Raw genomic sequence first — 16,164 nt, 5'->3', positions numbered from 1 at the left:
GCAACAAGCCCGGGGATGCCGGCGCAACGAGAGGGCAATGGTCACTAAGCAAATTTTGCAAGCAGACTGAGATTACTGAGTGAGGAGAAATTCTCCGTCTTGTTATCCCCGCTCCCGAAATCTAGATTACTAGGCAGGCTAGGGTAGAGTTCGAGATTCCAAGTTTATTGTCTTGGCTAAGCCATACGGATAGCTCGGATTACGAGCGAAAGCCAAGAGTTGGAGTCTGGTATAGGGTATTGGTGATATCGTTCGATAAAGACCACCATGAGTGTCATCGTGAGTGTCAAGCAATGGTTGATACGAACCCAACAGTACGGAATAGCACATTCACGTTCGTAATCTGCAGATACCACATGCCAAAAACGTGGGCATAGATAGCGCTGAAGATTACGGGCGCATATGATGAACGGTGCATAAGATCATCCTCGACGTTGAACCCCAACGAAACGATGCAACAAGAACAAGCGACGTGGCTGTGGTGCTGCAGGAGATTGTACGCCATCCGGCTGTCCGAAGACGCAAACGTATCACAAACAGAACAAGCAAAAGAAGGATCGAATACATTCCGCCAAGAACTCAACGCATAAGACGAAAAGCCCGTTGATAACGACGTCAAATAGCATGTGGTATGTGACGATGTGCGGAACAGCCAATGGCGAATAGTGCGGAATGATCTGACCTCACAAAGCAAAGATAGCACCAAGAAAAAGTTTGAAGATGGAGGGGGGGCTATGAAACGTGGCTATGCAGGCATCTCATCAGGGGGATGTTGACCAGTGATAGGTTGGCCAACTGGTGGTGTGAAGTAAAGAGATGGTGCCATACGCTCTCGTTCATTGTATGTATGTATCTTGGGGGCAGTTGTTACGAGTTGGGGGGACAGGGAGTCATGAAGAGAAAAAAGGCTGAAAGAGCCAAGACTCAGGAAAAGTCAGATTTAGGCAAATGGCATGAGGAGAGGAAATGCCCCAATCCTAAAATGGTCATGTTCTCCGGGTGGCAGGCAGATGCTGGGGTAAAGCCTGAGAGAGTGAGTTGAGAGTGCGGAGTAGTGGAGACGGAGGACAATACCGAAGGGGTCAGATTTTAGATGACAAGAGGGAGCAGATGCTGAGAGATGAGATGTAGATTCATCATTCTATCTGTCGGTACTTGAGTCATCTCAGACCATGCATCCACAAACATGGCATCATATGAGAAAGTAGTGATTAGAAGTCAATGACAAAACAAGGTTCTCATCCGTGGATACCTACCGAGTCCACTATGTACTCTAACTTGACTTGGTTATTCCTTAGGATAAAGAACGGCGTGGAGGATCAGTGGAGAACTGCCATCAAGCTTATCTTTTACCTCAAGCTGCCTAAGTTATGAGGAGAACCCCAGTGCCATGTGATGAGAAAAGAGATTGTGTGTCTGGTTTGCCTTGGAGGAGTCTCCGCTTACGCTCAACAAAAGCTAGAAGCGCACATCCGGTATCTTAGCCGTGAAGCCATACCATATCATATCCCTGTAGGCACTAAGCAGGGGCCACCCTCCATCTCCTTTTGTCTGTTCCATGTTTTTGGGGAACTCATTCGTGTACGTAACGAGAGGTGTTGTTTTCTCCAAAGTTAAAGGGGGGGATTAAGCGGTAAGAGGAGAGGAGAGGAGAGAGTGTGAGTAACTTGGAGAATGTTGCAGTCTTGTCGCTTTAGCCGAGGGTATTAATGTTCCGGACGTGCGGAGCTTGAGTGCACTAAGAGTCTCCAAATCGATGGAAGCATAGGAATGGAAGCATCAGATCTGGCACTACGTATCGAGTAAATACAGATACAGAAGATGAGATTCAATCTGTAGCTGTCAAAATGCAACCCCGTTCTTTCCCGTACGAACAGGCTTCCCCAGAATCTTCATCTTGCTTTTCCCCGGAATCTCTTCTTCATCTCCATATTGCCCCCGGATTTTCTACCTTAGATGGAGCCCAGCTCGGGAGTCGACCGGCCGAGAAAGTGAGCTGTTTGGTGCTGCCAGTGAGTCAAAAGACAGCGGCGGAGGGCCCTGAAAAGAGGCGAGAGTGTCCCACTGGAGGCCCACTGGAGGCCCAGCGCGGTAATCAGCCCGGATCCTGTGAGCAGCCTAAAACAGTCGAGCTTTGGGTGGGTAATTCCCCCGCAAAATTGGTCCGGCACTACAGCCCCCAGCGCATCTGGGGTCATTCATTCGCACCAACCAACAGCCAAACAAGGCCACTAAATAACATTAACATTAACATTAACATTAACCTGTAACTTATGCTTCTTCCCACACGGAATTTCCCCTCTCGTATCAGCGCTATCTCTTTCTCTCTCTCACACACACACTTCTGTTCCCCTCACCGATCTCACGCCGCGCGTATTTGCCATGTGGTGGCGTCCCAAGCGCATTTCACCTTTTGTCCCAGTGTCTTCCTTCTTCAAGACAAGATCTTCCCTACAGACTCACACTAGGTCCAAAAGAGTGAGCTTCCATTGATCCGACATGAACTACGGCTGTCAAGATAGCCGAAGCCGTTGAAGCAAGCCCCCCGAGGAAGTAAAGTGAAGCAATGTAGATGAGGCTCTTTTCTTCTCGAAGCCACGAGATCTGGTGAATCTGCTGGGCGTTTTCTAGGCACTTGACTTGGCAGCTACGTGATGAAACCTCGTGCCTGACAAGATGAATGAATGTACTACGCTGTGATGCTATGCTGGTTTACTACTACGTACGGCGTATGTTTGCCTTATCTTGGATGTTATGATGCATACACGTGGAAATATGCAGAGTTGATGACTATGCCTCACGTAGTGGATGCCTTGCCATGTGTTTTGATGCATCCAATACTGTCTGCAACTGCACCATCAGGGCCCGTCGGGACGGACGGCAAATTATCATCTCACACATCTCGGACACAACGACAGCCTGCTTTTCTCGGGGTCCGTGGGTGACGCACGGTTACAGTACAAGGTGTCAGTGTCAGTGTCAGTGGGAGTGGTAGGTAGATTGCCATTCCAGTGAATGACATACGGTAGGGCCATCATGGTACGATGTTGTTAATGGAGATCGCCCACGAGACACAAGCAGTCTAGACAGGGTTGTTCGACAGATCACCAAGCAAGAGATGGCGATGTTCTGTACCAGTATTGGCATATCCAAGTCCGACTGAGCAATACGCCATACCGTCGCATGCTCCCGAAATAAAATGGGAGCGGGGATATGTCCCATTGCATTCTACATCTCGCGGCGCAGTTCCCTCCCTGCAACAGTCGGGATTGCAACATCTCTCCAGTACCGACTTGGCATACATGAGAAATCTCTGTCAAGCTTTTTTGTCACGCTTGGCTGATGGGCTTGGAAATCTCTTGGGAACCATCACATCACACGAGATCGGCAGAGACCATATCTCTTGTTCACTTGGCGCTCATCGTACAATGAAACAATTCTGTGTTCACCCAACCGACCGGTCCATCCTTGTAAGAGAAAAAAAAGAGGCCACCCCGAGTATTCTCAGTCGAGACTCTGCCTGTCCTCATTCACTTCTCCTCTTCCCTGGTCAGCAGGGCCTAGACAAAGTGTGGGCGTTCTTCCTTGGCATTACAGTATTAGGTGCATGTTTCTTTGGGGGTCCGGCGATTGGTTTCCGAGCGGGGGAAAAGACAGCAGAGAAGACATATGTACAGACAGACAACATGGGGTAAAATACGTACCCAGTTGTAAGCCAAGATAACATGGGGTAAAAAAACAAGGTGTGAGTGGAGTTTTCTCCCTTGAGTTTAGTTGTTGGTCGACCCCTGTAAAGATTGGAGTTGGAGGTGTTGGCCAGTCGCATCTGGGCCTTTTGAGATTGGGCAGCACACTCTATCTCTCTCTTGCACACCCTGTAGGCCACTCTAAAGTAACCCTTGCTTAGTTGCCGTTCGTGCGGAAAGTGGATTTTATACGACGGAGGCTTTTTCGAAAATGGGACTGGGCTTGCTTACAAGGGCCCATGCCTTGACAGTCGCCAGTGGCAGTTTCGTTGTAGACACCCCGAGTATTGATCTGGGGTATGTATCATGGACTACCACTGTCTGTTCTGTTCCTCTCTCATTCACTCTGGTATAAAGAGTGGGCTCTTCCCCAGACTCTTTCCCCAGTTCTTGTCTTGTTCTTCAGATCAGAAGCATCCTCTCTCATCTCCTTCCCTGAGGACAAACAAATCTCACTTGATCCTTTTCTCTTTCCATCATCCCGAGTCAAGAGAAGTCACAATGCTTCACCAACACGAGAACAAGGTGACCTCTGGTCAGGTTGACAGCTCATCAACCGAAAAGGTCGACTATGAGAAGGCCGTTTCCTTCCATGAGGATGCCTCCCAGGAGGTCTTCGATGAGCCTGCCACCAAGCGCCTCCTCCGCAAGATGGACATCAAGCTTCTTCCCTTCCTGGCTCTTCTCTACCTCCTTTCTTTCCTCGATCGTACCAACATCGGTAATGCTAAGCTCGCTGGTCTCGAAGAGGCCCTGGGCATGACTGGCAAGTGGGATTACAACGTGAGTACAACCTTGACTTTTACCAATCTGCTGGGAATATGCAAGGTACTAACACGCATCTTAGATCGCTGTCGCCGTCTTCTTCCCCTTCTACGTCGCAGCCGAGATTCCCTCCAACATGGCCATGAAGCGCTTCCGTCCCTCCATCTGGATTCCCAGCATCATGATCGCCTGGGCCATCGTCACAACTCTCATGGGTATCACCAAGAACTTTGGTGGTTTCCTTGCCACTCGCATGGCTCTCGGTCTCGCTGAGGGTGGTCTCTTCCCCGGTATCACCTACTACATCACTCTCTGGTACAAGCGACACGAGTGCGGTCTCCGCATGGCTATCTTCTTCTCTGCCGCTACTGCTGCTGGTGCTTTCGGTGGCCTCTTTGCTCGTGGTGTAATGGAGATGAACGGTCTTGGTGGTCTTGATGGCTGGGCTTGGATCTTCATCATTGAGGGTCTCATCACTTTCGTCTTTGCTATCATGGCTTTCTTTGTCATGCACGATTACCCCGACACTGCCAAGTTCCTCAACGACTCTGAGCGCAAGGAGGTTCTCCGACGTCTCGAGGAGGATCGATCTGTTCTCTCTGACGCCTTCAACATGAAGTTCGCCAAGGATGCTCTCAAGGACTGGAAGATCTGGGTTCACATGATGATCACCATCGGAATCTACACTCCTCTCTACTCCATCTCCATCTTCCTTCCCACCATCGTCAAGAGTCTCGGATACACCAACGAGATGGCTCAGCTCATGTCTGTTCCTCCCTACGTCGTCGCCTGCCTCTTCACCATCGGTGGTGGTTTCGCTGCTGATAGACACGGCCAGCGTGGTATCTACATGATTTTCTTCTGTGTTGTCGCGTAAGTATTTCTCCAACCTGCCAAGGTTCTAGAACGGGAGATCTTCCCGACTTGGCACATTAACAACAAGTCATTTGCTAACATTTCTCTCAGTATCATTGGCTTCATCATCCTTGCTACTGTCGAATCCCACGGTGCCAAGTACTTCGCCGCTTTCCTCATCACCTGCGGTATCTACCCCAACGTTCCCCAAGGTGTCGCCTGGAACGGCAACAACATTGGTGGCTCTCTCAAGCGTGGTGTTGGTATTGCTATGCACGTCGGCTTCGTAAGTTTTTCCCCAATGTCTCAGACATATTCAGCCACAGTTCCACTAACATGTCATTAACAGGGTAACCTTGGTGGTGCCGTCTCTGGCTTCGTCTACCGCAAGGATGATGCTCCCAACTACCGCTCCGGTCACTGGACTCTGGTCGCCACTACTACCATGAGCTGCATTCTCAGCATCCTCATGACTATGTACCTCCGACGCGAGAACGCCCGCCGTGACCAGACTCACAAGGCTCCTCATGAGTACACCCGCGCTGAGAAGGAGTTGGAGCAGGACTCCGGCGACAACGCCACCTTCTTCCGATACACCGTCTAAGCGGTGGACATTGGACGCGATGTCTTGCAGAACATCTTACAGGGCATTGCATGAGTTTGTATATGAGCGTTTGGTCTAGCGAAAAGGAATATTACGATTGGACGGAGTAAAAAGGAAACACTTTTGCATGGATATAAGACCTATACATTTTAACGCTTGCATAATGAAATGAACCTCTAATGATATGAGGTATTCCACAGTTACTGTCTTCTCTCTTGCTCTCACCTGTGATCATTTGCCATTCTCACCATTCACCTGTCAGGTGAAACAGTCAATAAGCCAGCGACCAACATCCCTGACCACCAACAAATAAAAGACCTATCGGAACTCAGAACGCATGCTGCAGTGAGGATGCACAGGGCTCAAAACACGGCTGACAGTGGAGGATCTCACCGACCGAAATAGTTAATGGACGCTGGAAAATCTACCGCAGGGGACCTTTTGCTCAGTCTAGGCCTGCACGGGCAGCAGGGATATTCACAGATGAAGATCTACCAACCCCAGTCTCAGGAATGATGCCGTCTTATCCGTAAGGTAAATGTGAAGTAAGATTTTGGATAATCATGCAAGACACGTCGCAGGTTCTGGCTCTAACTTGATCAGTTGGGTACGCGTATTTCCATGTGAATTGTTCTCATTCCTTTTGATGATCTACCGGCTCTAGGTATCTCCACATATCATAAGCTTAACTTGAACAATAAGCAACTCTACCGAGGCATGACAGAGACATTTTATTCGTATTTCATGTGCTTTCCCATGTTTTCAGCTCACGCAGTTATCCGTAGGGTCGTATTGCGCCAGCCAGCCAGCCAGCATCTCACTGCATGGGGCTGTTTTTGTAACACAGTTGTTTTTATCCAGGCTGTCGGAGGATCATTCCGATGTCGATCATTTAAGTATGGCGTTTCTCTTTTTGCAAAAATTATCGCAGTGGCTGATTTTGTTCTATCCGGGTAATTTGCTTTTGTAACACAAGGGTTTCTAATCTTAACTGTGCCTTTTTCCCCACGACGAACCGCCAACAGGCTTCAGATCCTTTATCCTCAAGTATTTCCAGGTGAGGATAAACTCCCGAGAGTTTAAATATGCGCCTGGCGCTAAGAAATAATACTGCATTTAACCGGAGAGTTTAAGTTAGTAACGCCGATAACGACGGAATGTGGGATTTCCATAAGCGACGTCTCCAATTCTGGATGACTCCCCCAAATCACACGTTGAATCTCCAATTTGTAGTGATATCGGCGCCGAGTGTTCCACTTTTCCCGGCGCAAACACCGATACTCGGGGGGAGGTAATGAATGGCTGCAGTGTTGATACGCACAACATGGCAATTATTATACAGCCGCGATTTGCGATAGAAGCTTGTACGCAGTTGCTTGCGCTCAGGCAAAGTGTAAGATCTGCAGGTGATCTCCAGCTCCACGGCATGGGTATCGCATGGCACCGAGTCACGAAGCGAAAACGAGGGGTTATGTAGAGAGATTAAACAGCAGTGTGTCAAAAATACCTAGTCTCAAGGTTCACTAAAGGTATACTAAACTTACCTAAATCTTGTCATCACTTAGAACAGAGACTTCGAGAATTCTTGTGTCTCTTAGACAAACATGGGCAAAATTACAGTATATATTATGGCTAAATTGACTAATTATGTCGCACAAAGGCGCTAGAATGAATTAAATACCCAGGCTTAGTTGGTGCAAGCAGCAGCGCCCTTGCTCGTCTTGGTAGCCCAGTTGGTCTTTGTCGACTTGACCACGGAAGTGGTAACCTTGGACACGGTGCTTCGCTGCGTGACCGTGCTGGAAGGCTTCAAGGTAGTCTTCACCGTAGCCCAGCTTGTGACAGTCTGCTGGTCCAGGGTGACAGTGGAGGTCTTCTTGACGGTGTTGGTCGAAGTAACCTTGACGGTTCCTGCGGCCAGAGTCTGGGTGAGAGTCTTGTAGACTGTGACTGTGCTTGCGGGAAGAGTAGTGGTCTTCTTCTCAGTCACGACAGACGTAGCGTCGACGACGACGGTAGTGGTATCGGCCTTGAGAGTAGTAGTCTTGCCTGTCTCCTTGGTGGTGACCTGTGTAGTTGTAGAAGTAGATCCTGCAATTGTAACAGTGGCGAAACGCGTGGCGACAGATGTAGAAACCTCCACGACAGTAACAGGTTTCAAGGTGCTCGTCTTTCCAACCGTCTTAGTGGTGATCAACTCTGTTGTAGTTGTGCTACCAGGGACAGTGGCGGTAGAGGTCTTGACGTTAGTGGTGTAGGTTGAGACCACGGTGACTGTGACTGTTCGTAGAGCCTCAGCACGAGCCTCAAGATTGATGGAGCCAAGGTCCAGATCACGTCGAGTCAGGCCAGAGGAAAGGTCGAAAGATGGGTTACCAAAGACAATAGCAGCTCGGGGCTTGAGAACCGCTGCGGCGCTGAGATCACGCTTGTCCTGGGTTGGGATACACTTGAGTGTTGTGGTCTTAGAGACAGTCTTGACTGAAGTCGTGACAACAGTAGACACAACAGTGGTAGCCTTCAGGGATGTGGTCGTAGTACCGCCAGTGCCAATAGTGGTAGTGGTAGTGCTCTTGACAGTCACAGCCTTGGGGCTTGAAGTCCTGGTAGCAAAGACAGTTGTAAAGTCGGTCTCTTCCTGAGTCACTGACTTGGGAGTAACTGTGACCGCGGTAGTAGATACAGTTGTAGTAACAGCCTTGGCAGAAGTTGTAATCCAAGAAGTGACAGTCGCGGCAACCACGTTGGTTGAAGTCTTGGTAACATCAGCAGGGGTGACAGTCTTGCCAACATCCACAACATCAGTCGACTTGACAGTGACCACGCTGTCACCCTGGGTGATCTGCTGAGTCTGAGTGGTTGTGCTCTTCTCAGTGTTGGTCTTGGTAGTAGGATCAGGTGTGATGGTGGTTCCAACATCGAGAGTAGAAGTAGACTTCTCTGTCACGGTCACATCGGCTCCGGTGGTGGTCACCAAAGCTGTCTGAGACGTTGTCACAGTTTGTGTGGTGTAGACAGTTGTAGAGCTGTATGTCTGAGTAGCAGCGATACCCGCATCGAAGGGTGTCGCGTCAACGAGAGTCATGTTGATCCAAGCCGTAGAAGTGAAGAAAGTGCCCAACTCAAACTGTGCAACGTCCTCACTAGAGAGCTGCTTGGAGAAAGAAGCACGCTGGCTGGTGGAAGATCCAGGGCCAGAGTTGTCGAACTCTCCAAAGATGACATTGGCTGTTCGGGGATCAGTCTTGGTCCAGGCTTGCCAACCTGCAGCAGCGATACAGGAACCCAGCTCAGATTCGATGTAGGCAACGCGGGCATATTGATCCCAAGGTCGACCAAGGTAAATGCTGGAGTAAGAAGCGCCACCAGCAGGAGATACTGTGCACTGATCGAAAACAAACCCATAATTTCCAGTGTTGCTTCCCTTCTTGTTCGCTGTCAACGCGATGCCATCTCTGTTGGGAGCAATGGTAGACTTGAGGAAGTATCCAGCTCCCGATCCCCAAATCATATCGATGTTTCCTGTGAATAAAGAGTTGTATGCGAAAAGATTACCGTTGATGAGCAGGGCATCCTGATTACCGTAGACTTGGCAGCCATAGAGCGAGGCAAACTTGCTGCTCTTGACTGCAAAACCAAGACTAGCGTAGCTGTGCATCTGTTAGTGGATATGGGGTTCCTTTGAGTGACTGAGACTTACTTGGCGGTAGTGCCGAAGGTGTTCGCAAAATTGATGTTCACAGCCTGGAAGTAGTTGCCAGTGGCGTAGAAGGTAGCTGAGTCAGAGTTGGAGGCTTCAGCCTGAGTGTCAATGCCCTTGTCGTAGGTGATCGTGACCTGGTTCTTGGAGTTATCTTCAGGAGACTCAGAGTAACCGATGAAGAATGTGGTTCCAGGTCGGCTGAGGACGATCTGTTCCTTGTATGTACCAGGATAGATGAAGACAGTGGGAGTGACCTTTGTAGAAAGGGGCAGAGCATCAATGGCAGCCTGAACGGTGTCATAAGTCGTGACTCCATCGATAGGGTCCTTGGAGACGATGTAGGCACCAACAGGAGGAGTCTTTCCGCTGTAGGGAGCTGTAGGAACAGGAGTGGGGGTGACAGTGCTGGGCTGAGGTGTTGTAATGGAGTCCCAGTAGGTCATGTCAATCCAGTCAGTGCTGTCCATAACTGACTCGAGAGAATAGGTGTCTGATGTAAGAAGTGTAGCAAACCCAAATGCCTCTCGGGCTGCCGTGTTCTTCTCCCAGCTTCCGGGACCCTCGTTGTTGTACTCAGCGAAAGTGATATGATCAGTGCGAGGATCGGTTGTAGACCAAATCTTCCAACCAGCGGGCTGAATGGTGCTGTCCAAGTAACTGTTCTTGATAACCACGAGAGCGTAAGCGCTGTAAGGTCGGCCGAGATAGACCTGTCCCTGGAGATCGACAGTAGCTGAAGCAGCTTCGGTGAAAAGACACTGGTCGAAGATGTAACCTCCAACTGCACTCGCACTGCTACGGCTCTGTGCTGTGATGGCGGACTTTGCACGCTTGGCAGCCAGTGTACAACCCTTGAAGTAAGCCTTGCTGTATCCCCAGACGAAATCGATCGCTCCTTCTATGTATGAGCTCTCATAGTACTGGTAACCATTTGTCGCGCCGTTAAGAAGAGTGTCCTGCCAGCCGATGAAGGAGCAGCCATAGAAACCGATGTCGTTTCCGTAGATACTGGCAGCAAGAGTAACATAGCTAGGTGTCGCACCATCCAAGTTATCAGAATTGATGAATTTGACGTTGTAAAAAGCGATCTTGGTGCTGGCTGTGGCGATAGTAGCTGTGTCCGCGTTGCTGCGACCAGCGGGGATGGTACCAGCAACTGAGAGACCCTTGGCTTGGGTGATAGTGACCTGGTTGGTAGTATAGGTCTTTCCTGGGTCGCTCTCAGTGTATCCGATGATGGTGACAGGTCCTGGTCGGTTAATCGCAGGTACCTGCTCCTCATATGTTCCGGCATAGATGAAGATGGTCTGAGGTGTCGAGTCCTTGGGGAGGCTCTTGAGAGCATCAGTGAGAGTGGAGTAGGAGCCTGACTTTTCTCCTCCAACGGACACAGTGACAGCTCCCTTAGGAGGGGTAGTACCATCAGAAGGATGCACTGGCCAAGTGTCGTCGGTCTCAGGATCGGTGGTTGCGTCGGAACCGTCAATGGCGTAGCTGGGGACAAGGTTGTAAGCCTTCATGTCAAGCCAGCTGGTACTTCCAATGAACGATCCAAGGGAGTATGAAGCAGCCTGTGACTCGGTGAGCTTCGTGGCGAAGCTGGCTCTAGACGAAGTCCAGTTTCCGGGGCCAGTGTTGTTGAATTCTCCGAACAGCACGTTCTGGAAAGGAAATTGTTAGCAAGCTGTATGGTAAACTTAGAAGAGTCTCCTCTAAGCTCCCCTCAAGTCCCCTAAATCCCTTAAACTCCTTTGAGATCTTCTAAAATACTTTAAACACCTCTAAAATCTAACTTACCGATGTCTGGGGATTGCTTGAGGACCAGGTGGCCCAACCTTGTGGAGAGATGTGCTTGTCGAGGAAGGAATTCATGTACACAACCAGGGCATACTGGGACCATGGGCGACCGAGTGACGTTGTGCCGAAATTAGATCCGTAACTATCAGTGTATGTGACCTTGCACTTATCGAACACGAAGCCGCCGGCCCAAGAAGAACTCTTGCGGTTGTTGGCGGTGATGTAGGCGTTGGCAGTGTTGGACGCAATATAACACCCGTGGAAGAAAGCCTTGCTGTAGCCCCAGATGAAATCAACTGATCCAGATATATAAGAGTTGGAGAAGACCTGAATGCCTTGATTGACAAGTAGAGTATCCTGAAAACCATCGAAAGCACATCCATAGGCAGCCATGTTTCCAAAGAAGTCAGCAGCGAGAGCAGCTGTGTCACTGGTCTGAGGATAGGTATTAGTGAAGTTGAGATTGTATAGCGAGAGACCAGAAGAAGCTGAAGTGGTCTTCCAGAAGAGAACGGGGGTCTCTTCGTTGCGGGATGCACCAGTCGAGTAGCCAAGCTTGAACCAGATGAGAACTTCGTTCTGGGTGAAGTCATTCTCGAAGCTTGTCTCACCACGGATAGTAACATGACCTCTAGAGCGAGTGAGAGTGAGCTGCTCGTTGTATGAACCGGCCTTCACAAAGATAGTGTAGTCGTCGCCGTCGTCGGGAATGGCAGCTAGGGCAGAAGCCACAGTCTTGTACTCATTTCCAGTGGGAGAGGGAGCAACGGTCAAGGTAGCACCGACAGCAGTAGCACTTGTAGTGCTAGAGGCTGTAGTCGCAGCTGAAGTGGTTGTGGTGCTGGCAGCGTCTTTGCCGTACACAGAGTTGGGCCATCCCTGGAAGGGGGCAATGGCAGCCTTATCAATCCAAGAATCGCTGCCCAAGATACCGGCAGCGCTGAGGGAAGAAGTATCACTGACGATTGTTGCGGCAGAGATACGAGCAGAAGAGTCCCAGCCAGGGCCAGTGTTGTTGCCCTCAGTGAAGGCACCGGTGAAAGTGCTGGGGGAAGCAATCTTCCATCCAGCGCCTGCGATGTGCCCATCGAGGAACGAGTTGACAAAGGCAACATTGGACTTTGTGTTGTAGTCTCGGCCAAGATAGGTGCTACCTTCAGGAACAGAGCTTGACTCGGGGACGACCGCGCAGAGATCAAAGACAAAGCGAGAGCCGCCATAGGAACCTTGGTACTTGTGGGCGGCAATGGCTTGGCCAGTGGTAGATCCCCGAGACACAATGACAGAGTTGTAGATGTAACCAGCGCCCTGTCCCCATACGAAATCAGTGGTTCCTGATATCTTTGAGTGACTGAAGAAGAAATTGCCGTAGTCGAGGTACAGAGTTCCCTGAGACGAGTCAATGTCGCAGCCATAGAAAGCCACCTTTGTTCCCTTAGCGTATACAGCCAGAGCGATGTTGTTGGTCGTAGGATCAAAGGAGTTCTCGAAGTTGATGTTGTAGAAAGACACGAGCTTGGCTTCGTACTTGTTGGCAGCAAATGTTGCTGTGCCCGATGAACCACCACTGCTTGACAAGACAGCGTTTCTGGCAGTAATAGTGACCTTGTTGTTCTTGGGCGAAGAGCCATCAGTGGTCTCACCGCGGAAGACAGTAGCACCAGTACGGACGACTGAGACCTGTCCTTGGTATGTGCCAGCGAGGATGTAAATGTATTGGCTGGTGTCATCAGCAGGAAGGGCTGCAACTGCGGAAGCGACAGTGTCGTAAGAGGCACAAGGGTTGCTCTTGGGTCCAACAACGAGAGCCGTGCTGGGAACAGCTGAAGGTAGCGAGCATGAGGATGTTGTAGGTGCGGCGGAAGTGGACTCGTCTGTGGTACTTGTTGCAGAAGTGGCCTTGGATAAGGCATCAGAGGTTGTGGTCACGGGGTCAGCGGCCTTTGTCACCGACTCGGAAGTAGTCTTCTTCGACTCCGATGTAGTTGTTGCAGATTCGGAGGTTGTAGAAGAAGATTCTGAAGTCGTAGGAGCGGCCGAAGTGGTGGTCTCAACATCCTGCTTGAAGTCCTTGGCGTTGCTGGCCTGAATAGCACTCAAAACACTCTGATCAATCCAATCGAGGGAAGAAACCGCGACACTGGGGTAAGCGCTCTTGAAGAAGGCAGAGATCTCATAGGGAGAAAGGTCCTTGGGGTCTGTGACCAGAGTCACATACTTGGAGCGGTCCGTCACATGGTTGGAGTAGCTTCCGTCACCAGTAGTGCCGAACTCGATGTAGCTGTTCAGCTTAGACTGCGTCTTGGTATCAACGTAGACACCAGTAGCAGCAATGAAGCTTCCAATGCTCGTGTCGCGGAAGACAGCGACGGAGCCATCACCATTGCCCGCGGCGAGGAACACGCGGGTATTGGTTGATCCACTCTTCTGACTGATATCACAGGTATCGAAGACGACAGTCGAGTTGTAGAGAGTGCTTCCAGCGAGAGCGCCCTTGCTGTAGACGATGAGGCCATTGCTGTTGGTAGCTGTGACTGTGGTTCCATACAGGTAGAGCGAAGGGTAGTTGTAGAGGACCTTGTCAGGGGCTTCGATGTACGAGTTGGCGACGATGGCAGAAGCGTAGGATCCAGTGATGGCAGCAATACCAGCAGCGTAAAACTGACAGTTGTAGAATGCATTCTTGCTACCCCTGAGGAAGACAGCTCCGCCAGACCCTCCAGCCTGAGTGTTGGAAAACTTGATGTTCTTCCACGTGATACCAGCAGCACTCGCCGTCGAGAAAGAGAGTGCAGGATTGGCGTTTCCGCCGTTGTTGATGACGACCTGAGGAGGAGAGGATACATCGCGCTTGTTGGAAACCTCACCGACGATCGTGACGGTGGGTGTAGCCTGGATGACGACGTTTTCGGTGTAGGTGCCGGCAAGAACAGTCACAGTTGGGTAACCACTTGTCTGGGCTGCCTTGATAGCATCGTTAATGGCAGTGTAGTCGCCGCTTCCGTCAGCAGCAACTGTGAGTACTAGAGGCGAGTCAGTCGATGTTGAAACCACGCTCTCTGATGTTTGTTGTGAAGAAGTGAAAGAAGAAGGAAATTCGGTGGTCAAAGAGTGTGATGCCTCGGAAGTGTGAGTTCCGGACGATGTGTGAATGTCGCTCGTCTCAGAAGCGGTCAGCGTGGCGTTGGACTCGGACGACGATGTGTGATCCCCAGAGGCTGAGGTCTCGCTTGCTGTCAGGGAGCCAGAAGACGCGTCCGATGTGGCACTCGACTCAAGCGAAGTGGTCAAGGCAGTAGAGGTATCGCTGGTGGCAGTGCCAGAAGTCGTGTCTGAGCCACCGCTTGACTCAGAAGACGACACGACATTGCCAGAGACTGATGTCTCGCCCGTTGTGGTGGATCCAGTAGCGATGCCTGAAGTTGCGCTTGAATCGACGGAAGAGGCCAAGGTAGTATCAACGTTGCTAGTGGCAGTGCCAGTTGTCAAGCCAGAACCAGCGCTTGAATCCAAAGATGAAGTCGATGAGGCCTCGGGTTCAGCTGTGGCAGAACCAGTAGTCGTACCCGAAGTAGCGCTTGAATCAACTGATGAGGCTGAAACAGTATCGGCAGTAGTTGGGTTCACAGTCGTCAGGCTGGTAGTCGTGGGGTCGGAAGCGGCCGTGGCTGACTTGGCGCCAATTGCATCTGTTGAAGCTGTGTCGGAATCGGATAGTGTAGTTGTTGAAAGATCATGTGCTGCCACTACAGTTGATGAAGAGTAGGTGTCGCCTTTGGCAGAGCTTAAAGATGTCTCTAAAGCAAATCCTGATGAGGTGCCAGAAGTGAGTGTAACCTCAATGGTCGATGAAGTTTCAGACAATGAGACACTTCCAACGATAGAGGTTGTCTCTGACTTGAATGCAGAAGATGTTGTCCCTGAGGATACTGTCTCGGAAGCAGCCGTGGTAGAGGTCCCACTCGCAGTCGAGATCGGAGTTCCAACAACAATACCACCCTGGGGTTGTCTTGGCTTACATGCCGACGATCTCTTGACAAGCGGGTTGACCTGGGGAGTGAACGACGAAGAACCGCCGTCGGCAACAGGAACATTGCCGTTCAAAGGAGTGTCATGAAGGGAAGAAAAACGAGTGGAATGGCTGGAGGAAGAATCAACGAAAGCAGGGACAACTTGACCTTCTTTTGCAAGACTGCTCCCACAGAGAAGCGGGAGCAGTAGCCAGGCAGACAATCTGGCCATGTTGAGCCGTGATTCAACGCAACAGCACGAGAGGTTACGGACGCGGGGGAGGGACAAAAGTACGTGGTCAGACCTTGTATTCTACAGGGGCTACATACACTGATATAACATCCCGTCTCTTATCTGATACCAGCCCCAGAGGCCACCAGCTTCTCGGTTATGAAAAGGCCATGAGTATCGCCCAGTCTAGAAGTACTCGGCTCGCCCGTCAGACTAAGTAGTCTTGGGCATGGCAAAGCTTTCATCCCAAGTGACAGAAATATCTAGGAGAGTTTAGTATATCTTAGAGTAGCTTATGATGACCTTAGTGGACTCTTTGACCAGTTTATTATGGCCCTTACTCTAGAGTCTTACGACACCCTGAGAATAGTGCCGGCTAGCAAGCAGCTGAACATGACATTTAAGAAACTATCGATTTCATTCAAAGGCTAGAGAAGAAACGACACAAAACG

At 50.3% G+C, this 16,164-nt stretch overlaps 2 protein-coding genes across 2 annotated transcripts; one reads left to right on the top strand and one right to left on the bottom strand.

Annotated features, from left to right (window-relative positions):
• Positions 1–4,247: 4,247 nt before the first annotated feature.
• FMAN_12357 (uncharacterized protein) lies at positions 4,248–5,970 on the top strand (the record flags this gene model as incomplete). Its single annotated transcript, XM_041834887.1, has 4 exons — positions 4,248–4,529; positions 4,594–5,384; positions 5,478–5,652; positions 5,716–5,970. The coding sequence occupies 4 exons, from the start codon at positions 4,248–4,250 to the stop codon at positions 5,968–5,970; spliced, it is 1,503 nt and encodes a 500-aa protein (XP_041685105.1).
• A 1,687-nt stretch (positions 5,971–7,657) lies between these two features.
• On the bottom strand, positions 7,658–15,712 carry FMAN_12356 (uncharacterized protein; the record flags this gene model as incomplete). The annotated part of the gene is made up of 3 exons (XM_041834885.1): positions 7,658–9,620; positions 9,671–11,334; positions 11,471–15,712. 3 exons carry the CDS (start codon positions 15,710–15,712, stop codon positions 7,658–7,660), a joined length of 7,869 nt encoding a protein of 2,622 aa, XP_041685104.1.
• Between the last annotated feature and the right edge of the window lie 452 nt (positions 15,713–16,164).

Source organism: Fusarium mangiferae (assembly GCF_900044065.1).
Source record: "Fusarium mangiferae strain MRC7560 genome assembly, contig: FMAN_scaffold009, whole genome shotgun sequence".
NCBI lineage: Eukaryota > Fungi > Ascomycota > Sordariomycetes > Hypocreales > Nectriaceae > Fusarium > Fusarium mangiferae.
Note: the sequence above shows the minus strand (reverse complement) of the source record. Positions and strands in the feature narration are given on the sequence as shown.